At 55.8% G+C, this 22,005-nt stretch overlaps 1 protein-coding gene across 2 annotated transcripts; it reads left to right on the top strand.

Moving 5' to 3' along the window:
* The first annotated feature begins 1,215 nt into the window (after positions 1-1,215).
* Positions 1,216-21,695, top strand: SGTA (small glutamine rich tetratricopeptide repeat co-chaperone alpha). 2 transcript variants are annotated; one of them, XM_012769384.3, is made up of 12 exons: positions 1,216-1,338; positions 11,312-11,450; positions 12,043-12,149; positions 12,433-12,523; positions 13,672-13,771; positions 14,772-14,876; positions 15,474-15,612; positions 16,365-16,427; positions 18,072-18,109; positions 19,082-19,171; positions 19,355-19,477; positions 21,209-21,695. In XM_012769384.3, the coding sequence occupies exons 2-11, from the start codon at positions 11,351-11,353 to the stop codon at positions 19,467-19,469; spliced, it is 948 nt and encodes a 315-aa protein (XP_012624838.1). In that variant the 5' UTR covers positions 1,216-1,338; positions 11,312-11,350; the 3' UTR covers positions 19,470-19,477; positions 21,209-21,695. The 2 variants fall into 2 exon arrangements, with proteins under 2 accessions (XP_012624838.1, XP_012624833.1); XM_012769379.3 differs by having other exon boundaries at positions 1,217-1,338; positions 21,042-21,695.
* Positions 21,696-22,005: the final 310 nt, after the last annotated feature.

Below are 22,005 nucleotides of genomic sequence, written 5' to 3' on the forward strand. Positions count from 1 at the left end.
AATCTGGTAAATCGATTAAGCTACCCCTAGCTTTGCAAAAAAGAAAAAAAAAGAAAAGGAAAGGAAAGGAAAGGAAAGGAAAAGAAAGGAAAGGAAAGGAAAGGAAAGGAAAGAAAAGAAAAGACCCAGAAACGTAAGCCGGTTAGTGCAGTCGAGAAAGCTTTGGTAAATAGACTCATGACTTCGGATGATAACAGGTGTTTGGGAGCAGGACAGGAGCCTGACCTTCATCCAGTCGTCGGTTAAACAAACAAAAAAACTTGAACTTTCTAAGGTACCCAGAAAAAAAATGACTAGAATTAAACTGACCAAACAACAACAACAAAACCCCACAACCCACATCCTTTCTTTCTGTAAACAAATTAAAGCAATCCAGGCATTAATGGTGCAGGATGTCCTTGAAAGTCAATTGGGAGGACATTTCGGGCAACTTTAACTCCGGAGATGGTCAGCTCTCCGTGGTCCTAGGGAATGTCACATCACTTGATCTCTGTCTCTTGGCACACCAAGCTTAATCTTACATCAGTCTTCATTTTCCCCGTCCCCTGGGCCTGAGTTGCTCTCCTTTTGGGATTTTCACATCCTTCAAGGCCACATCTAGGGGAGGGGACTGCCCTCACCATCCCATGCGACGCGGCTCCCAGTCACAACCGCATCGCCTCAATTTTTCTTCATAGTGCTTGCCATGACCCGCAATTTCCTATTTATTTATGGACTAGTTTACAGTCTGGCTACCCCAATACCAGGGAGCAGACACTTTGCTGGTCTTTACGGTAGGTTTGAAATACATATTTGTTAAATGGAAGATTAAGCGCCTGCTGTCTACAAATAAATCTGTATTCCTTCCCCTCTCACAGATCGACTGGAAGAATGCATTTGTGGGTGAGTGGATGGATGGGTGGGTAAATAAATAAAGAGTGAGTGGATAACAGACACTCCCATTCTCTGCGAGTCTGTGACGCTTGGGGTGCCAGGTGTCCAAAGGCAGCGGCACCACGTGGCCGTCTCTGAACCACGTGGTCGGCTCTGCCGGCTCGCTCCTGTCCGCCACTGTCCCACCATGCACCGCTGCATTCCTACTCTAGAGGGCAAACGAGACTTTATTTCCGGCCTCCGTTTAGTCACAGAGGTCAGTTGCCCTAACGACCAGCTTGTTCCCGCCTCTACAGTGCGTCACTTCCCTCCAGGCCCGCCCCGATCATTGACGCGCCTGCGCAGAATGGAAGCAAACAGCAGTGGCCTCCTTCTGCGCAGGCGTCTCGCCCAGGGGGCGGGGCCGGACGGCACCGTGGTGCGCAGGCGCAGCCGTCGGTGGGTCGGGGCTCGGTCGCCTGAGAGGTGAGTGAGGGGCTCGGCGCTGGGCCGGGTGGGCCCGGGATCTGTTGCTTGGAGCTCACGGGGCTCCGGAGCTCGTAAGAGGAGGTTGGTCAGGGGCTAGGGTCGCCACGACCCGCCGAGTCGTGTGAGTAGGCAGCGCGGAGGGGAAACTGAGGCCGGGTGGCGTCGGGCAGGCCTGGCTGGTCGTCGTCTCCCGGCCCCTGGAATCGCTGGTCCGCAGGCGGGCGGCGAGGACGGTGGGAGGCGAAAGCGCCCCGCATGCGGTTGAGTGTTCGCTGCTGCCCTCGTTCTTATTAACTGCCGGGAGACACGGCCCTGTGACTCGGCGACCCCCGCTTATGGGGACTCTTGTCCCAGAGCCACCAGTCACTACCCGGGTGGCCGTGGCCAGCCTCTTGGAACCTCAGTTTCTTCCTCTGTAAAACCGGCGTTGTCAGAGTCCCTGCCTGGGAGGCTGAGAACCGCAGGGCCCGGCGCAAAGTGAGAGCTCCAGAGGGTTTGCAGTCGTTTGTCTTATTTCGCTTTCAGAGTCTTTGGCATATCGTACGAGAGCTGGGGGGAATATGGGGTTGAGGACCGGCCCACCACATCGCGCCCGCTGTGTAAACTTGGGCAACTCGCTTTCCCGCTCTGAGCAGCCCATTCGTTTTCTCTGAATAGGAGTTGTAAACATATACGCCTCGGAGAATTAAATAAAAATTCTTTAATCAGGTGCTTAGAACTTGATAAGACCTCGCTTGAGAATCGCTATTTTTATTCTTAGGTGTTGGAAAATAACGTGTGCAGTGTGCATCCCTTAGGTTAAATGATTTTCCTATTTCCTTTGGGTTATTTGGCTTTTGATTGTTATTTTGTTTTGATTATTTGTTTTGTCTTTCCTCTCCCTTGACCAGTGGTTTTCGGCCGGGCGGTGGGGGGCAATTCTCAGCCCCTGAATCACTTGGGCGATGTCTTGAGACAATTGTGGTTGTCATGACTGGGTTGGGGGAAGCTCCTGGCATGGGGTGGGTGGAAGCCAGGGACACTGCTCAGCACCTGCAGTGTCCAGGACAGCCCCCCACAGAGAACGATTACACCCCAATGTCAATAATGATGCTGTTAAAAACCCTACCCTAGACCAGGGATTCTTCACCAGTGTGGGCAGCAGGGGGTGTGTGAGCTCATGAAATTGTGTGTAGGGTTCTGTGTGTGTGCCCAATTCTGTGGGGAGAGGAAAGGGCGCTTTGGATTTTGGGCTCTAGAGTCATCCTGCCCGGGTTCAGAACTCCTGATTTGCACTGTCACAGCTGGGTGACCTCGGTTTTCTTCTTTTGTAGAATGAGGATTATAATAGTAAAAACCTCAAGTGTGTGAGGATGAAACTACCCAAAGTCTCAGCAAACTGACCAGAGAGGCCTTGTGCGGTGTGGCTCACGCCTGCAGTCCCAGCTACTTGGGAGGCTGAGGCGGGTAGATCGCTTGGGCCCAGGGGTTCCAGGCTGCAGTGAACTGTGATCGTCCCACTACACTCCAGCCTGGGCCACAGAGTGAGAGAAAAATGGAGTGAGAGAAAAACACAACAAAGTAACCCAAAAACTGTGAGCAGAGGCCCAAATCCAGCTGCAGCCTGTTTTGCAAATGAAATTTTCTGGGAGCACGGCCACGTTCCTTCATTTACACAATGTCTGTGACTGATTTTGAGCTACAAGGGCATGGTTGAGTAGTTGTCATGGAATAACCTATGGCTTGCAGAGGTGAAAGTTTTTCCTCTGGCCCTTTCCAGAAAACCTTTGCTGGCCCCTAAAATAAGCCACTGCATGCACAGCATTTATCTGGATGCCTGCAAAGTCCTGAGCACGCCAAAGATTTGAGCAGAGATTTTATGATTAAATCTTCCTAGAAGCATGAATGACTCCAAACAGGCATAAGTTCTGCTCCAGATTGGAGAATCTTTATGAGCTGTAGTCTACTCAGTTCTACATTTTTGTTTTGTTTTTGCGAAGACCCAGTGCTGGCCCTGGTAGGAAATGTTCAGTAAAGGCTGAAGGAATTTTTGGTAGGTAGACAGAACAGAGTTTGTTTTTTACCGAGTAAGAAACCAAGACCTAGAGAGAAGTGACATCCCCACAGAACTCGATCAGGTGGCTCTGAATTTGCCAATGATCTAACGTGTCCCCGAGTCCGCAGGGGTTTGAAGGAAAGACAGGCCCCATAAAGGGGTATGGAACCTGGTAAGACATGCCAGGCAGAGGTAGGATGAGGACTCAGAGTTTGCAGTAGTGAATTTCTTTCCCAGGGGAGTCAAAGGAGAGGCGAGCGCTTGAGTTTGAGTGGCACATACAGGGTTCAGAGCCGGCTCTGCAGACGATGCCAGCTGGTAAGGGGCCTCCTTGCACGCTCTCGAGGTTCCAGGGAGCGGTGGAGGATTTTTATATGCACGATGACATGGTGGCATTTTAGAAGAAAACAGGACTCTGATGTTGGGAGTGGACAGGGACTGAGGTAGAACTTACATGTCCCAAGATGGGGGCAGGAATGGAGCAGCCAGCTTTCCTGCCTTTGCTGTGGGTCTAGAACGGGGGTGGGCAGGGGGCACCTCTCCTTCCCGGGGTGTAGGGACACAAAATGACCTCATGTTGATAGGGTGTGCCATTTTTCCCTTTTAATGATCTGTTCTAGGCAGGGAAATAAGACAGGAATAGAGGCTGTTGTTTTCATTTTATTTTATGGTAGTGAGAAAATGAAAGGGTGATATACAGTCACAGACTCAGAGCTGAACGGAATCCTGAAGCCCACTGGAGAGGAGCTGGCGCGGGGACCCCCACCCCATGGGGACCAGCATCCTTGCATTCTCACCGCTGCGCCCTCCGCCTCTCACACCAGGCCGGGCGGCGGTGTCTGAGAGCTCACAAAGCCCTCACTGTTCAGAGAAAGAGTGGGCCTTCTCTGGGAACGTTGTCCTGCAGCCAGAACCCCACAAGTTGTGATTGTTCAAAAGATGCTGTGTGTGCCACGTCGCAGTTGAGGAAGGAGCGTGCTGGCCGGCATTTGCTGCACCTGGCTCCAAAGAGCAGAAAACTTTTTATGTGCAAATCCAGGTGTTGAAGGAAGATCTGAGAACCGTCTTATGTCCTCCTGGCTTGGTGAGGGGAGAGAAGTAGCAGGTTCTAGAACCACAGACTCGTGTCACTTACCAGGCTGGGCCCTGTACTTACCTTAGGTAGGCAGCCCTCAGCCACAGATCCACTGTCCCTTTTCTGCTGCTCTGAAACCCAGAATACTCTGCAAACAGATTTTCGAAAGTTCACAGCAGAGTCATCTGGCCATAAAAAGCTGGCTTGTGCTGACTGGAACCTTCCTTTTCCCACTTAGTTGCTGTCAGTAATTTTCAGTTGGGGCAGTTGGCGATGTCTGGGGACGTTTGTGGTTGTCCCAGCTAAGGGTGCTCCTAGCACGGAGTGAGTGGAGGCTAGGGACCTGCCCAGCACCTGCAGTGCCCAGGACGGAGGGTTATCCACCCAAGATGTGAACAGTGCCGAGGTGGAGACACCCCACATTAATTATTTGGGAAAAAATTAAGTCCTCTCCCTGCTCACAGTGGACACCAGAATAAACTCCCCATAGGGCAGATGGTACAGACCAGGTGACCCCCAGTTCCTGGGACTCCTCTCCTCATTTCTCCCCACTCCGTATGGGGGACTCACTGTGTTGCCTAGGCCTGAAGGGCTCCTGCTAGTTTATGGATTTAGATGTGTAGGTGGTCGTGGGATTTAAAGTGTCTCCTGGGGGTCAGTGGACTCCCCTGAATTGCAGGGGGGTTGATTCTGCTCAACTCTGCCAGAGGCATGAAAGCAGCGAAGGATCGGTGTGGCTGTGGGCCAGGAAAACTTTATTTACAAAAACAGGCGACAGGTAGTAGTTTGTCCCTGCCCCAGGGGAATGGGGAGAAGAGGGGACTGGGCAGAGACCACCCAGTCCACCCTACTGGGGCTGACAAGTTCACTGGGGGGGAGGGGTGTTCCAGCAGCGAGGGCAGCATGTGCAAAGGCCGTGAGGTCAGAGGTGGACGGGGAAGTTTGGAAGAACAGAGAGCACCAGAAATGAGTCTGACTTCTTTCAAGTTTCTGATCCCTCAGTGACCCCTTCAGAAGGTCAGTAGCCGCCTTTTCCAGTTCTCACAGATTTCTTTGTTCTGTGTTAGTTCCCAAAGACACAACGCTGATACCCCCTTGCACGCACGCACACAGCCCAGTGTGGGTCTTGCTGGGCCCCGGGTGGCCGGCAGAGGAACAGTCCTCAGAGGTGGTGCCTGAACACGGAGCTCCAGTCCCAGCTGTTCACTGTATGATCTTGCATGCGGCACCCCTCTGGACCTGTCACTCGCTCTGTAAGATGTGACAGTGACCTCCAGCATTCTAGGTTTGTGGGAGGACTTGTTCCTAACCCAAAGTAGGTAAGTCAGGTACGGCCTCATGGAAGCCTTACCAGGTTCAGCCTGTCGTGTAATCATTTAAAGTGTGACCTCCTAAGAAATTCAGAAAGGCATGAAAGCAGCGAAGGATGGGTGTGGCTGTGAGCCAGGAAAACTTTATTTACAAAAACAAGTGACTGGTAGTAGTTTGTCCCTGCCCCAGGGGAATGGGGAGAAGTGGGGACAGGGCAGAGACCACCCAGTCCGCCCTGCTGGGGCTGACAAGTTCACTGGGGGGAGGGGTGTTCCAGCAGTGCACTAGTCCCTTTGTGCACTAAAGGGACACCTTGCCAGATGTGACCTGCGAGCCTGATTTAAAACACAACATAAGGCGGGGCGTTGTGGCTCACGCCTGTAATCCTAGCACTCTGGGAGGCTGAGGAGGGAGGATTGCTCAAGGTCAGGAGTTCAAAACCAGCCTGAGCGAGACCCCGTCTCTACCATAAAAATAGAAAGAAATTAATTGGCCAACTAATATATATATATAAAAAAATCAGCCGGGCATGGTGGCGGATGCCTGCAGTCCCAGCTACTCGGGAGGCTGAGGCAGGAGGATCGCTTGAGCCCAGGAGTTTGAGGTTGCTGTGAGCTAGGCTGACGCCACGGCACTCACGCTAGCCTAGGCAAGAAAGCGAGACTCTGTCTCAAAAAAAAAAAAAACACAATGTACAAAAGAATCAAGCTACACAGGTCACAGAGGTTCTTTTCCAAAGGACCCCAGACTTTGAAAGGATACTTTTTTCTAATTGTAGTAAAACATATGTGGAATTTACCATGTCAACCAATTTTCAGTGTGCAGTTTAGCAACATTAAGCACATTCACATGGTTGCACAGCCGTCAGCACCTTCATCTCCAGAACTTTCTCACCTTCCCAAACTGAAGCTCTGTCCCCATGAAACACTCACTTCCTGCCCCCTCCCCAGCCCCTGGCACCCACCACTCTACTTCCTATCTCTGTGGATCTGATGTCTCTAGCGACCTCCCGTGAGTGGAATCACACAGGATATGTCCTTCTGTGTCTGGCGTCTCTCACTGAGCACGATCTCCTCAAGGTCCATCCATGCTGTGGCCTGCGTCAGAGCCTTGTCCCTTTTCATGGCTGAGTGATATTCCAGGGCATGAATGGTCCAGGTGAATTTTTCCACTCACATGTCCATGGACAGTTGGGTTGTTTCCACCTTTTAGCTGTTGCGAATCATGCTTCTATCAGTCAAAACAAATATCTGTTTAAAAAAAAACTCAAAAATATTTTGGGTGGCTTGTGTCTGTTTTCCTTGGGTTTCGGGGTCAGCAGATCTGACTGGTTTGCTCTCTGAACCCTGTTAGCCAGGAGAGGTGACTTCACCATTGTGGCTGCACTTTCCTGTGTGCAGTGGGCCCTGCTGTGTCGCACAGGAGACCCTCAGATTCTGGGCTGGCTGTTGGTCTGCCGGGCTCTAGCCTGTCCCGATCCAGAACTCAGAGGCGTGGGCTCTCCTGTGCGCAGAGATGGGGGCAGAAAACTCATCCTCCCCACGGAGCTTTCTTGGAGACCATAACTTCTGTCCAGCTGCACGAAACACAGTCTTTGAAGCCATTCTCTTTTAAAAAATTGATATATAATTCACATGGCATAAAATTTAGTGGCTCTTAGTGCATTCACAGACTTGTGCAACCATCACCACTATCTTATTCTGGAATATTGCATTACCCCGTGAAGAAGCCCCGTCCCCATCAACTGTCACTCACTCTCCACCCCTCCCCAGCCCCTGGCACCCACGAATCCACTTCCCGTCTCTGTGGGTCTTCCCGTTCTAATGTTTCGTATAAATGGAATCATATACCATGTGGCCTTTTGTGTCTGGCTTCTTTCATTCCTTTTTTTTTTTTTTTTTTAACAATTACCGGTGGATGTCGTTTTCCCTGAAATGGAAGCAACTTTAAGCACACCCAGCATGTCTTGACAACTTCTGTGTGGTGACTTCTAAGTACCGAGTGGCCTCCATAATCTGAGTCTGATGCCAGCGGCGTTTAAGGCCTGCTGGGTCACTGACCTGCTTGCCTTTGGTGCAGATCGGCCAGGGCGCCAACTCCTCGTTTTCTGTGGGGCACGGGCTCCTCGCCCCTCTGGGGCACCTTAGGGGGACTAAGATGCTAACCAGCTCCGTGGCCGTGGGCAAACACCGCATCCCCAGTCTGAGCCTGCATCAGGGTCGCAGCGCCTACCGTGTAGGTCACCGTGCAGAGGGACCGACAGGCTCTTCACGCTGTCCTATTCTAGTCCAGAGTCTGTCCCCTCCACCCTGGATATGGACCGGGGCATTCTCAGGCAGGGTGGAGAGGGTCCTGGGTACTATGGGGTGCTGAGCAGCGACCCTGGCCTCTGCCCACTCTGTGCCAGGGGTGTGTCTCTGGACTTCACCAGGTGTCCCCTGGGGGCAGAATCACACCCACTGAGCACCAACGTTGTAGGCATTAAACAGTCTAGAAGGAGGTGGCTGTGGGTAAGTAGCATCCATGAAGGCTGCATTTTAGGGGAGATCAGTTTGTTGAAAATTCTTCGGAGGTTTGCCCCCTCCTTTGCCCAGGTAGCCGTGCGGGTATTTCATGACATTGATGTTCTAGATCTGCAGGAAGCAGATCAGACAGGTGGTCCTTGTGTTCTCGGTCCTCAGGGCTCTGCTTCCAGTTTCACCCGAGTGGGGGTTGGTTGTATCCAGACGGCCTCCGTGTGCACACGTGTGTGTCGCCCTGTGTGTCGTGGGCCGTCGGACAGCTGAGCACTTACGGTTCAAACGGGCATTCGTGTGGAAACGATACAAAGCTTCCTTTTCTTGTGGAAGGAGGAGCTGCCCCTCTGGCTGCCAGCTCCCAGCTCCTGGTCCCCAGCACAGTGGCGAAGCACAGCTGGTCACTCCCTCCTCTGTCCCTTGGCACTGTCCCTTGCGGTGGACACAGCAGTTGTTGCTTCTTTCTGTGTAGTGTTGTGACAGGCTAGTCGTCCTCACGGCCGCTCAGGCCTGGGCAGACTACCAAGCCCTTCTGCCTGCGTCAGTGCATCTAAAAACAGGAGCAGCCTGCCCGTTGGGGTGTTTGGAGGGTAGAGGTGGTTCTCTACCGTGAGGCCTGCCGAGCAGGGTGCCATCAGCCGTGGCTTCAACAACAGAAACGTGGACTCACAGTTCTGGGGGACAGAAGTCAGAGATTAGGTGTTGAAGGTGCTGGTTCCCCCTGAGACCATGGGGAGGACCCTCCCAGAGCTCTCCCAGCTCCTGGCAGGGGCTGTTGGTCTTTGACATTGCTTGGCTTGTGGGTGCCCACCCAACTTCTGCCCTCGTCCACACTGCGTCCTTCTGTGTTCCTGTCTGTATCCAAGTCACCCCTCTTTTTTTCTGAGACAGGGTCTCAGTCACCTGGGCTAGAGTACAGTGGCATTGTCACAGCTTACTGCAGCCTGGAACTCCTGGGCTCAAGTGATCCTCCTGCCTCAGCCTCCCGAGTAGCTACAGGCACGTACCACCGTGCTCAGCAAATTTTTTGTATTTTTTGTAGATATTAGGCTCTCACTCCTGGCCTCAAGGGATCCTCCTGCCTTGGCCTCCCAAAGTGCTAGGATTACAGGCGTGAGCCGCTGCATCTGGCCCAAATTTCCCCTTTTTATAAGGACACTGGTTATTGCACTAGGGTCCCACCCTACTCTGGTATGACATCATCTTAAATAATTCCATCTGCAAAGACCCTATTTCCAAATAAGGTCACATTCTGAGGTCCAGCAGTTAGGACTTCAGCATATGGATTCTGGGGGGCGAAATTCAGCATTCAGCGAATGGAGCCCGTGACTGTGTGTGCGCAGAGGGTCGTGGGCGCTCAGCTCGAGGTACAATCTGGCAGACGAGCCCCCGGGGTATGCTGTTTCTGTGCCGAGTTAGCTCAAGAGGAGAACGTCAGCCCTCCTGGGTCCTGGGACGGCATTTCTCTGTCTAGGTGTTTGTTATTTTCGTCTCTTTTTGGAAATCGGATCCGGGCACAAAGCACAAAAGAGTAGCAGGTTATTACGAAGCAGCTGTCACAAGCAGATGTGAAATTCGTTCCAGCCCTGAGTTTTCCCTCATTCAGCCCCAGGCTGGTGGTCCCCTTAACCAGGCCCCGTCTGACCCAGCCTGCATTTCAGGATCTCCCCCCAGACCCCTCTGGGGGACAGGCTCTCAGCCCCTGTGCCTGATCCCAGCAGGTCCCCACTCCAGAGACCTATGGCTGCCCTTCCCTTTCCCTCCATGTCCGGGTGCCCAGGCATAGGCCACAGCCAAAAGGGTGGCCCGCTGCGCTGAGCCTCTCTCTCCCTGTGCGCCAGTCCAGCGGCGGAAGGAAGCACCCCCTCTCGGGGAGACACCTGGGGCCCTGGGCGGGGAGGGCCTGGCCAAGGGGACTGTGGTGGCTTCCGTCCCTGCACCAGGGCCTCCTGGGCATGCTGCCCTGCCACACCTGATGCCAGCGCAGCCTTCCACTGCCACCTCCAGCCAGGAGAACCCTCCACTGCCCCCAGCAGAACTGCTCAGTCTAGAAGTGTTTCTGGCAGAGCCACAGCGAGCATCAATCCGGGTACTTCTAGCGTATGTGCATGAAGAGCTGCCACCCAGGACTTAAATTTCCTAAAACCACGCAGTGCCTGCCAGCACCGGCTGCACACCCAGCGCTGTGCACTCCGTGTCTTCCTCCTCCTCACACCCACCCACCCTTGGGGATCTGCTGTCACTTTCCCGGGTGACAGAGGAGGAAACTGAGGCTTAGAGTTGCTTCCCTGAGATCACACAGCCAAAAACGGCCAGCTACTTACCCTGAGGAATCGTGATGTTAACAGCAGATACTGAGGGGCCCCTCCAGCTGTGGTCCTGACAGCGGCCCTAATGGGCGTTTCCCACTTTTTAGGCATGGAGATCAGGGCTCTGACAGGCCTAATCACCCACCCAAGAGTCCTGGGAGCTCAGAGGCCAGGTCACTCGGCTCCTCGGCCCCCGCTTCTTGAGTCATGCTGCTGTGATCCATGACTCGACATGTCCCCGGCCCCTCCCTCAAATGCAAAGATTGTGCCTTAGCCGGGTCTGGGGCTGCCATTGAATGACCACAGTCTGGTGGCTTAAAGCCACAGAGTTTGGTTCTCTCCTGGCTTCTGGGGCCAGAGGTCTGAAATGAAGGTGTCGCAAGGCTGGGGCCCCACGAGGCCTCGGTGTTGCAGGAGGAGCAGTCGGGAGGACTGGGAGTGCAGTGGGCAGAGCCGGGCAGCCGCCACCTGCCTGCTGCCCTCAGTCACTTCTGGCCATGTGCGCGGGCAGCTCAGTGAACTCCGAGCCTCGGGGTCCTCATCTGCGAATGGGCACAGTTAGACATTTCTGCCTCCAGTGAGATGAGCCAGCGCCAGCAGAGTGGCTCTCGCAGAGCGAGTTAGGGGACAGGTCTGGGGCATTTGTGGTGGGCGTGAAGGGGCATGGTGGGGCGGGGGGCTGGCTTGTGTCCCCAGCACACAGGCTCCCAACTTGGCCCCGCAGATCCTGAGGACCCCCCAGCGTTGCTCCTCCCGGCTCAGTATGGACAACAAGAAGCGCCTTGCCTATGCCATCATCCGGTTCCTCCACGACCAGCTGCGGCACGGGGGGCTCTCGTCCGACGCCCAGGAGAGCTTGGAGGGTAGGTGGGCGCCCGCCATCCTCCCTCTGTCCCCCCATCCCAGGACTCAGGGAGAGGAGGCTCTGGAGGTGCCCTCAAGAGGCTGGTGGGCTCCTGTCCGGGTCCTGCCAGGCCTCCATAGCGCAGAAAACCAGTGTGGGGCTTGGGACTGATGCTCCGGGACCTTAGTCATGCAGGACTTGCCTCGGGGCTGGCTTCCAGCTCTCCCTCCAGCTGGGTTCCCTTGAAGGTCTGCCGGCATCCCTGGGGACCTTTTCCCCCATACACGCACAACCTGAGCCCCCACTGTCCCTTAGCCAGGCGGCCCCGGCATTGTGACCCCACAGTGGCCCGAGGTCACCACCTGGGCCCACTTTGCTGTCGCAAGGTGTGTGGGGTGTGTCCGTCCATCTCCAGTTTCTGAGGCTCGAGGCTCGGAAGGAAGAGAATCCAAAGCAGGGGCTCCTCGGGGCACAGATGAGCCCGGTGTGTCCCGGGGTCTTTGAGAACGAGCACAGCTAGAGCAGAGTCCCTCTGAGCCCTGCCCTCTGGGCCCTGAAAAGTAAGCTCGGGATCAAGTTTGGCACGTATGGGTGCCTTTTCCCCCTTCCAGTTGCAATCCAGTGCCTGGAGACCGCGTTTGGGGTGACAGTGGAAGACTCCGACCTCGCACTCCCTCAGACCCTGCCAGAGATATTCGAAGCGGCTGCGGCCGGCAAGGTGAGCCTCTAGGCTTCCCCCAGCCTCTGCGCCCCAGTTAAGAGCAGCAGCAGTGGTGGCGTCCGCAGGGCCTGGGTGCTCTACCTGCATCATCTCGGGCTGGGAACTGCGGGCCACAAGGAGTGATTGGCTGTCCTCGTCCTAGAGGTGGGGCTGAGGCACGGGGGCCAGGAGTGCCCTGCAGAGCCTCTGGGTCCCTTGGAGCCTGGCTGCCCTCGGTGGCGGCCCTGGAAGTCAGGGGTCCTGGGCTGGGGGGAGAGGACAGAGGTCATCTTTGCCCCAGGGCCAGGAGATGCCGCAGGACCTGAGGAGCCCCGAGCGGACCCCACCTTCCGAGGAGGACTCGGCGGAGGCAGAGCGCCTCAAGACTGAAGGTGAGGGAAGGGCTCCCCGTCCCTGCAGGAGTAACTGCTTGGGTTCGGGGGCACTGGGAGAGGGGGCAAGCTGGCTGCTGGGGCTGGGGGAGGTGATTGTGAGACAGACGCACGCCGTGGAGAGATTCCGACCTCGTATGCAGCTGGTGGTTCCTGGAAGGGTTGAACAGAATTTCCCTGGGCCCAGCAATCCCACTTCTAGATCCTCGCCCAAGAGGCCTGGGAACTTGTTTCCACAACTTCACCATGAGCGTTCATAGCAGTGTTGTTCATAAGGGTCAAAGGTGAAAACAAAATGTAAGTGTCCACAGATGGGTGATAGATAAACCCAGTGTGGTCCATCCACACGCTGGAGCATCACTCAGCCAAGAAAAGGCACAAGGCTCTGACACAGGCCACAGCGTGGATGGACCTTGAGGACATCATGCTCAGTGAGAGACGCCAGACACAGAAGGACACACAGTGTGTGACTCCATTTACATGAAATGTCCAGAACAGGCAGATCCACAGAGACAGGATGAGGGGACAGGGCTTCCTTTTGGGGTGATGGAATGTTCTAGAATTCGATAGCAATGATGGTAGTACAACATAGTGACTATACTAAAAACCACTGAATTGTCTTTTAGGGTGAGCTTTATGGTATGTAAATTGTATTAGTAACACTGTTTTTAAAGACACAGGCAGAGCCCATTTCCCCGACCCCTGCCCCTGAATTGGGGTCATGGGGTGGCAGCGGGAAGCTTGGGTTTGTGTCTTCAGTCTGGGCCAGCCTTCCCCCACCTGCCAGCCGGGACCTGTGCCTTAGAGAAAAATCCTGTTGCTCAGTGTTCTGGCACACGGGCCCCTGCCTGGGCTGTTTCTGAAGGAAAAGAAAAAGGACAGTGTTGGTCCCTGAGCCGGAGTCACCACCCACACGGCAATTGCTGGCACAGGCCGGGCCCTGCTGCCCTCCGCCCCCCCCCCCACACACACACACACCTTAGCGGGTGCAGAGACCAGAGCTCGTGGCTGGACCCCAGCGGGTGCAGATGCCTCTGAGACTGCGAGTTAATCCCCTGAGTACACGCCCAGAAGAGCCAAGAGCGATGTCATCTAGACCCGAGTCAGGCGCGAATGGCCTGGCTAAACATTCTTCTCTTCCTCTTCAGGGAACGAGCAGATGAAAGTGGAGAACTTCGAGGCCGCTGTGCACCTCTACGGCAGAGCCATCGAGCTGAACCCAGCCAACGCCGTCTACTTCTGCAACAGGTACCAGCTCCAGCCTTCCCGGGCGGGGCGCCAGGCAGGGACACGTCCTCATCCTCCGAGATGCTCCTGCAAGGGTCTGAGACGGGGAGGCCTCTGCCAGTGAGGGGTCATCAGGGGCAGTTCCGCACGCCGGCAGGTGTCAGGTGCAGCGAGGGGGTCGTGGGGAGTGATAGTGACACTGTAACCAGGCGGCTCAGTGCTCCACACAAGGCGTCACGCCAAGAAAATAACCCAGAACGTGAGAGCATCTGTGCGTGTGTCCGCGGCAGCGTGACTAATAATCACAGGGAGCGTGTCTGGCCTCCACTTGCGGCGGAAAGACCGAGTAACCCGAGGAGCCTCCGGCGTGGAGCGCTGTGCTCGCAGGCTGGCGGTAACCAGGGGGAGGAGTGGGAAGCAGAGACTCGCGCATCCTCCTGGGCAGCCACGGCCTGACCCGCCCCACCTGGGTGCAGCTGCCTTGGGGTTTTGTTTCTCTCTTACCTTGTGGTTTGCGTCTACTCCAAGCTTCCGGGAGAGTCGCGGGGACCGTGCAGCGCGCTCCCGCCTGCCCTGCCCTCCACGTGGCCGCAAGTCGCTGGGTGGTTTCTCCTTAACGCCTCTCTGTGCCTGGGGGCGAGGAGGAACCTTCAGTGAAATACTAAAACTGGGGACAACGGCTCACATTGACGTCGGCCCCTCGGTGGAGCTGGATCAGTTTTTCGTAACGTTTCACTATTTGGCAGCGTAAACCAGCTCCTGCTCGCTGCTCTCGCCCAGCCGTAAACCTAAACACCTTCCCAGACGGACAGCTCAGAGTCGCTGTTCTGAGCGGCCCCTGGTGTTTTGAGCCTATCATTTCTCAGCAACTCCAGATCAGCCCCTTCTCCATGGGGAAACTGAGGCTTACACCCCAGGTAGCGCCTCTCAGGAAGCCTGTGAGGAACACGGCTGACTTCCTCCCGCCACCTGCGTGGCCCAGAGCCGCTGGTGAGGGGCTGCCCTGCTCTTGTCCCCCTAGAGCCGCGGCCTACAGCAAGCTCGGGAACTACGCGGGGGCGGTGCAGGACTGCGAGAGGGCCATCTGCATAGACCCGGCCTACAGCAAGGCCTACGGCAGGATGGGGTGAGTGCTCCCAGCGCCTGTCCAGCCCGTCTTCCCAGTCTGAGCACCCCCCCTTGTGTGGCTTTCCCACTCCCACAACCGATTGTCCCACCCCAGTCCAGTCCTGATGCTAGCTCCAGACTGAGCGTGGCCCCTGCACGATTTCTCCGGATGTCCCTGAGGGTTGGGAAGGGTGGGCTGGGCGTCCACTCTCTGCTCCATGTCTGCTCCTCTGAGGACCATCCCTGTCCAGGGTTCTGACCCGCCATCACCTCCTTACACAGCCCACACGGGGATTTCTTCAGCTGCTGCTACAAGACGGGAGATGCTCCTGTCGTTCAGGAAGCTCCAGGGGTTCTAGCAGCCCTGTGCAGGGAGCCGGGGGTGGGGAGATCAGATGCACTTTTCTCACTACCCCACACGTACCCCTCCCTCCGCTCAGCCCCACCTTTGGGCTTGGGAAGTTCTGTGTGTGGCGCCATGAGCAGGCAGGGAGTAATGCCAACCCTGGCAGTTTGGGGGTTGCTGGGGCCCATGGGGACCAGGGCTTGGAGAGGGGCCCGGTGGAGTTGGGGTGACAGGGACAGGCTGCCTCCCGGGGCCATCTCTGTCCCGCAGCCTGGCGCTGTCCAGTCTGAACAAGCACGCGGAGGCTGTGGCCTACTACAAGAAGGCCTTGGAGCTAGACCCCGACAATGAGACGTACAAGTCGAATCTCAAGATCGCGGAGCTGAAGCTGAGAGAGGCCCCGAGTCCCGTGAGTCCGGTGGGGAGGGGGTGCGCCCCAAGGGTGTTCTCACCGGCCTGAGGCTTGGCCTGCGTGTTGTATGATCCCGGGGTGTGTTTCAGTCAGGTGTGGTGAGAAACAGCGTGGGAGTGACTGTTGTAGGGAAGACATTCAGGCCCATAGGTCCCTAGAAGCAGAAGGCAGACAGGGCCACCGGGAAGGTCAGGCTGGGCAATAGGGAGCAGGATGTGGGCAGGAGCCTTCACTGTGGCTTTGCAGGTGACACAGCGTAGGCAGACTCGGGTGGCTCATGCAAATCATGTCAGCGGGCTCTGGGTGTAAGGCCACCCCTGGGCATCTGGTACCTGGCCCTGGTGATTAGGGCGGACGGATCTCGGCCCCCAGCGTGGGCACCCAGTGCAGGAAGTGTGGGGTGTGGGCGCCGGGTAGGCCGGTTTGCAAATGAAGGCCGAACTTCTGGGCCGGCCCTTTGTTATCTAGGAATCTGCCACCCCTGGGAGGGGCCGGCTATCCTAGGTCTGCAAGGCCCCAAGATGTCAGAGCATCAGAACACGGAAAAACAAAAGCTGTGGATAATATACCACGTTTTTCCCAAAGCTATCAGCCCGTGCCTTGTAGTTCCCAGCCCCCTCTGGCCGTGGGGACTGGCTCAGTGGATAGACCATCGGGCCCTGCGGGGGCTGCTGTATCTCAGTTCCCGGGGGCCTGCCCGTCACGGTCCGTGTCCCGGCGTCACTAACCAGTGCCGTTCTCACCCGCAGACGGGAGGCGTCGGCAGCTTCGACATCGCCGGCCTGCTGAACAACCCGAGCTTCATGAGCATGGTTGGTAACGGCCCCGCTTCTCGCCCCTCTGCGTCCCCACATGACACAGGCGCTCAAACGCCGAGTCGTGGCTCTGCCTGGGCCAGGGCTTCCCGCTGACGGCCTGTGGTACCAGATGATTCTCGCTCGTTGGGGGCGTCCTGGGTCCTGCAGGGTGCTGAGCCGCACCCCTGGCCTCCACCCTGCTTCCCCCTCGCAGTGGGGGGCCGGTGGTGACGGCACAGCCACGTCCCCTTCCTGAGGTGCAGATGACATAGCTCAGCACCGGGCGCCCAGGCCCCCTCCTGGTGCCAGGGCGCTCGTGCCACAGAAGGGACGTTTGGCTGGGACCCTCGGAGGGCTGTCTCCACACATGTCCGTTTCCTGGGTGGTCTTCCGCACCCTCCAGCCGATCTACCGGCTCCCACAGCCTCGGGATGCAGCGACTCCCCTAAAACTGTTAGGAAGAGAAAAACCTCCACCCTCACTGGCGGTCAGACAAGTTTCCTCGCCAGAGCAAGGAGCGGGTGGCCACGTAAATCAGCAGAGACTGCTGTGTTTGCTGTGGCCTGGGCCACCCGGGGCCTGTCACCATCATAGTGGGGGGTAGGCGGGCGCTGGCCCTTCAAAGCACATCTCGGCCCGGCTGCTTCTGACGTCAGGCACGCAGGGTGGGCAGGTCACAGCCCGCTGCAGGGTTTGTTAACGGGGTTTTATTGGCACAGCCACGCGCACTCATACTCAGCTCAGATATACGATACGGCGGCAGAGCTGCTAAGTTCCTACTTGTCCACCTTAAGTAGGTCCCAAGGAGTAGTCCTAATGGGCAAGTTAGCACAAGGAAATGCCCAGAACAACACTCGCTTGATAGAGCAAAGCTGGAACCCAGCCAAGCCCCGACAGTGTCAGGAACCGAAATGCATCTGCCCAGCCAACCCCGAGCTGCCAGTGAAAGCGTGACATGGCGCTGAGGGGTCTTGCTCAAAACAGGACATCAGTGGTAAATGTGAGGTCACAGCTCATGAGGGAGAGGCAGAGTATGGGAAAAGGCTGCGAAAGATCAAATGCCCAGCTCCTGCTGGTGTTCCATGTGCTCGGGTCATAGAACCAAGCTTGATTGAGTTACAGATTTTTTTTATTTTTGTTATAATCCTGGAGTCAGCCAGTGCCACAAGCTGGAGGAGCGCTGTAGGAAATGCATGCCTTGGCCGGGCACTGTGGCTCACGCCTATAATCCTAGCACTCTGGAAGGCCAAAGCAGGAGGATTGCTCAAGGTCAGGAGTTCAAAACCAGCCTGAGCAAGAGCCAGACCCCAGTCTCTACTAAAAATAGAAAGAAATTAATTGACCAACTAAAAATATATAGCAAAAATTAGCCGGGCATGGTGGCGCATGCCTGTAGTCCCAGCTACTCAGGATGCTGAGGCAGGAGGATTGCCTGAGTCCAGGAGTTTGAGGTTGCTGTGAGCTAGGCTGACGCCACAGCACTCTAGCCCAGTCAACAAAGTAAGACTGTGTCTCAAAAAAAAAAAAAAAAAAAAGGAAATGCATGCCTCACTGAGGCATTCAACCCCTGAGCATAGCCTGGAAGATAAAGATTTTTAATTACAGAAAATAATGTGTGTGGAAGCTTGCTTTTTCTGACAAAGCTATTCTTTTCTTCAGGCATCAAACCTAATGAACAATCCCCAAGTTCAACAGCTGTAAGTGACAACCATTCTCCTTTGTATCTGCTCTTGGCTAAATGTCTTTTTACTTTGGCAAGATACATATAACATAAAACTCAACATTTTAACACTTGAAAGTGTACAACTTAGTACATTCACAATGTCATTCGACTGTTACCAGTGTTTTTAGTAACAAAATATTTTCATCACTTCCAAAAGGAAGCCCTGTCCCCATCAGCAGTCACCTCCCTCCCCTCCTGGCGACCACAAATCCACATCCCATCTCTGTGGCTCTGCCTGTTCTGGACATTTCATATAAATGCAGTCTCACACTGTGTCCTGTGTCTGGCGTCTCTCACTGAGCACGATGTCCTCAAGGTCCCTCCACGCTGTGGCCTGTGTCACAGCCTCGTCCCTTTCCGTGGCTGAGTGACATTCCAGTGTGTGGACGGACCGTGTCTTGTGTGTCCTCATCCCTCAGTGCTCACATGCTGTTTGCACCTTTTGTGAACGCTGCTGCTGGGAACACCGGGGCACAAGTTGTTCTTTGAGTCCCTGTTTAGTTACTTTGGGTGTGTCCCAGGAATGAATTGCTGGCTCACAGGGTGACTGTTTAACCTCCCAGGGAACCACCAGCCTGTGTCCGTGGTCAGATCGTAAAGCACAGTTGCCCAGCCACAGCTCTGCTGGCACGTGGGGCCGAAACGTCCTCTGGGGCAGAGCCGTCCTGGCCCCTGCGGGTGCTGCCCCTGCCCCAGTCATGACAATGCTGACATTGCCCAGCGTCCTCTGGGGGCAGGCTCACCACAGCTGGGAACTGCTGTGTTTGCCAAAAAAGGATATTCCTGGGAAAGCTGACAAAATTCACAGGGCCCGAGGAGGGCGAGTTTGGGATGTGCAGGGTCCGACAGGTGGCAAGAGAAGGGGAAGGGGTGAGAAGAATGAGGGGCCACAGTGAGGCTGGGCAGCTGCTGTCCTGTCTGTGCGTCACCGGCTCTCTGCTTGCAGCATGTCCGGGATGATTTCGGGCGGCCACAACCCACTGGGAACGCCAGGCACCAGCCCTTCGCAGAACGACCTGGCCAGCCTCATCCAGGCGTGAGTGGCCCGTGGGGAGGACGTGCTGGGCGGCAGGGCAGGCGCATGCACAGGAGGGAAGCGGGGACACAGCAGGGCCCAGTGTCCTCCAGGTGGCCAGAACCACTTGAGGGGTCAGTGGGCGCAGGCAGGGAGGTGCGTCCCCTCCTCCTGGGCCCGACTGAGCCCCGACACCCCCCACAGCGGCCAGCAGTTCGCTCAGCAGATGCAGCAGCAGAACCCGGAGTTGATAGAGCAGCTCAGGAGTCAGATCCGAAGTCGGACCCCCAGTGCCAGCAACGACGACCAGCAGGAATGACCTGCCACGTGAGTCCCGGCGGGGCAGCAGGGGGCACGGGGGCCAGGTGTGGGAGGGTCACCCTGAGTCACGGAGGCCGGTGGGGGGGGGGTCTCTGATCCCGTGACCCTCCTGTGGATCAGAACTGTGGGGGGGCTGGGACTGATCCCCACAGGCAGCCCACCTGTGCACAAGCGTCAGGACAGCCACTGTAGAGGTGGCACCGAGGTCGCCCAGGCAGTGGGGAAGCCAGGCACCTGCCTTCGCACCCATGCCCGAGTGATCTGCCTGCATTTTGTGGAGTTCTTTTGTTGCTGTTTTCTCACTGTGAGCAAGTGTTACATTTACAGTCGCTTAAAAACATACCCAGAGGCCGGGCGTGGTGGCTCACGCCTGTAATCCTAGCACTCTGGGAGGCCGAGGCGGGCGGATTGCTCAAGGTCAGGAGTTCGAAACCAGCCTGAACGAGACCCCGTCTCTACCAAAAATAGAAATAAATTAATTGACCAACTAAAAATATATATACAAAAAATTAGCCGGGCATGGTGGCGCATGCCTGTAGTCCCAGCTACTCGGGAGGCTGAGGCAGGAGGATCGCTGAGCCCCGGAGATTGAGGTTGCTGTGAGCTAGGCTGACGCCACGGCGCTCACTCTAGCCTGGGCAACAAAGGGAGACTCTGTCTCAAAAAAAAAAAAAAGAAAGCATACCCAGACATTGCAGGTGGGTTCAGGGCCCCGTGGCCGTTCTCCATGGCCCGGAGCTCCTGGACTCCATCTCATCTCCAGCTGACGCCGGCTCCCTGGGGTGGCTGGCAAGTAGCCCTGTCTTCCCCAGGAGATGTTTTATTCTGCTTTGACAGGGCCTTTTTTTATTTTGCCATCATCTCCCCTCACACACATACCCACACTTAAATTTTTTAACCATGCTCACTATAGAAAATTTTAAAGGTCAGAACATTAAAAAGCATTAAGAGTAACCTTTTATCTTTCTGCCCAGAGCAGCAACCAGCATTAATATTTTGGGCACCATTTCTTCTTCTCTCTGTTTTGTTGTTGTTGTTGTTGTTGAGACAGGGTCTCATTCTGTTGCTCACGCTGGAGTGCAGTGGTGTCATCACAGCTCACTGTAGCCTCCAACTCCTGGGCTCAAGCAATCCTCCTGCCTCAGCCTCCCAAATAGCTTTTTAGAGAAGGGGTCTCACTCTGTTGTCCGGGCTGGTCTGGAACTCCTGGGCTCAAGTGATCCTCCCTCCTTGGCCTCCCAAAGTACTGGGATTGCAGGTGTGAGCCACCACACCTGGCCCTTCTTTTTAATAAGCTTTTACAATTTTGTTTTTTTGTTGTTGTTGTTAAGCATATTCCAGATCAATTTTACACCGTTGTAACCTTATACCCAAAGTAGCTTCACCAACACTTTCATGTCTATACTAGTAGAACCTTCTATAGAGATAGTGGCCATGTTCTCTCTCTGTGCTGGTACAATGCGCCCAGCCACACGTGGCCACCTTGTGAACATGGAATCGCTCCTCCCTGGATGGTGCTCCTCATCCTGGGCTCCCACCTGGGACTTAGCCCGCGTGTCTCTCCCTCCAGCTGCCCCGACCTCGTCCTCCCGGCCGACTAGAAGCGTTCTCATGTTTTGCCACTTCCTCCTGCTGGGCCGCTCGAGAGAGAGAGAAGAAGAAATCGGATGTGCATGTTAAGATGGATTTTTCTCCCTGTTTTTCCTTTGCCCCCTCCCTTTTTGTACTTCCTCACAGCCCCCAGACCCCTCTCGAAACAAGAGCCAGCAAGCCGAACGCAGACCAGCAACCGTCTCCCCTCCACCCCCAGGAAGCCCAGTCACTAAAGTATTTTCTAGAACTCTGGGGGTGCGTCTCGGGCTGCCCTTGGAGAAGTGGCAGGTTTTGGGTTGAGCCACGTGGCGCATTCCTGTGGCTCCAGGAGCCGTTTTTATAGTCCTCCCATCCCCCGCCCCGCGCCCCTCATCCTTGGGTCTGTCTTCAAGAACTTTCCTGTCCTGTGAGAAGCCACCTTCTAAGTCGACCTCTCTGCTCGCCCGGCCCCCCGGCCACCTGCCTGCCCGGGAGAGCTCACTGCCAGCCGAGGCCTGGGCACCGTCGTCCGCCCATGCCCTCGGGCCACGTGTCTTTGCATGAGGAACTCTTTAGCTACAGACGCCTGAGAGACAACTGTCACCCGAGCCTCGCCGGCCCAGGAGCCATCCTCGGTGCCCAGGACCAGCGTCTGTGACTTCTCTTCCAGCTGAGCGTGTTGAGAGACACGAGTTCCATTTCTTCTCACCCTCTCCAGTCCTCACGGCTGACACCCAGCGGCGTGATCGTGGCCTGCTGTCTCTGGCAGAGGTCCGACTTTGTGTCCCATTCCACTGTCCTGCCCTGGTGTGGCACAGGCCCAGGGTCCGTGTAGGCCTGAAACAGCCACCAGAGCTGGGAAGCGTGGCCTTGGCTCCTGAGGGCTGGGGAGGGAGGTGAGCTGTCCTGGCGGCAGTGTTGTCAGCTGGCGTGTCCTGAGGCTCCCTGGCAGTCTCGGGCCA

Source organism: Microcebus murinus, chromosome 27, assembly GCF_040939455.1.
Source record: "Microcebus murinus isolate Inina chromosome 27, M.murinus_Inina_mat1.0, whole genome shotgun sequence".
NCBI lineage: Eukaryota > Metazoa > Chordata > Mammalia > Primates > Cheirogaleidae > Microcebus > Microcebus murinus.

What these genes read in the sequence shown, in the direction of transcription:
- SGTA (XM_012769384.3), top strand. Translation starts at nt 11,351, where the DNA reads ATGGACAACAAGAAGCGCCTTGCCTATGCCATCATCCGGTTCCTCCAC. An exon ending in AAGCGGCTGCGGCCGGCAAG is followed by an intron (nt 12,150 to 12,432) that starts GTGAGCCTCTAG and finishes TCTTTGCCCCAG; the next exon opens with GGCCAGGAGATGCCGCAGGA. An exon ending in AAGGCCTACGGCAGGATGGG is followed by an intron (nt 14,877 to 15,473) that starts GTGAGTGCTCCC and finishes TCTGTCCCGCAG; the next exon opens with CCTGGCGCTGTCCAGTCTGA.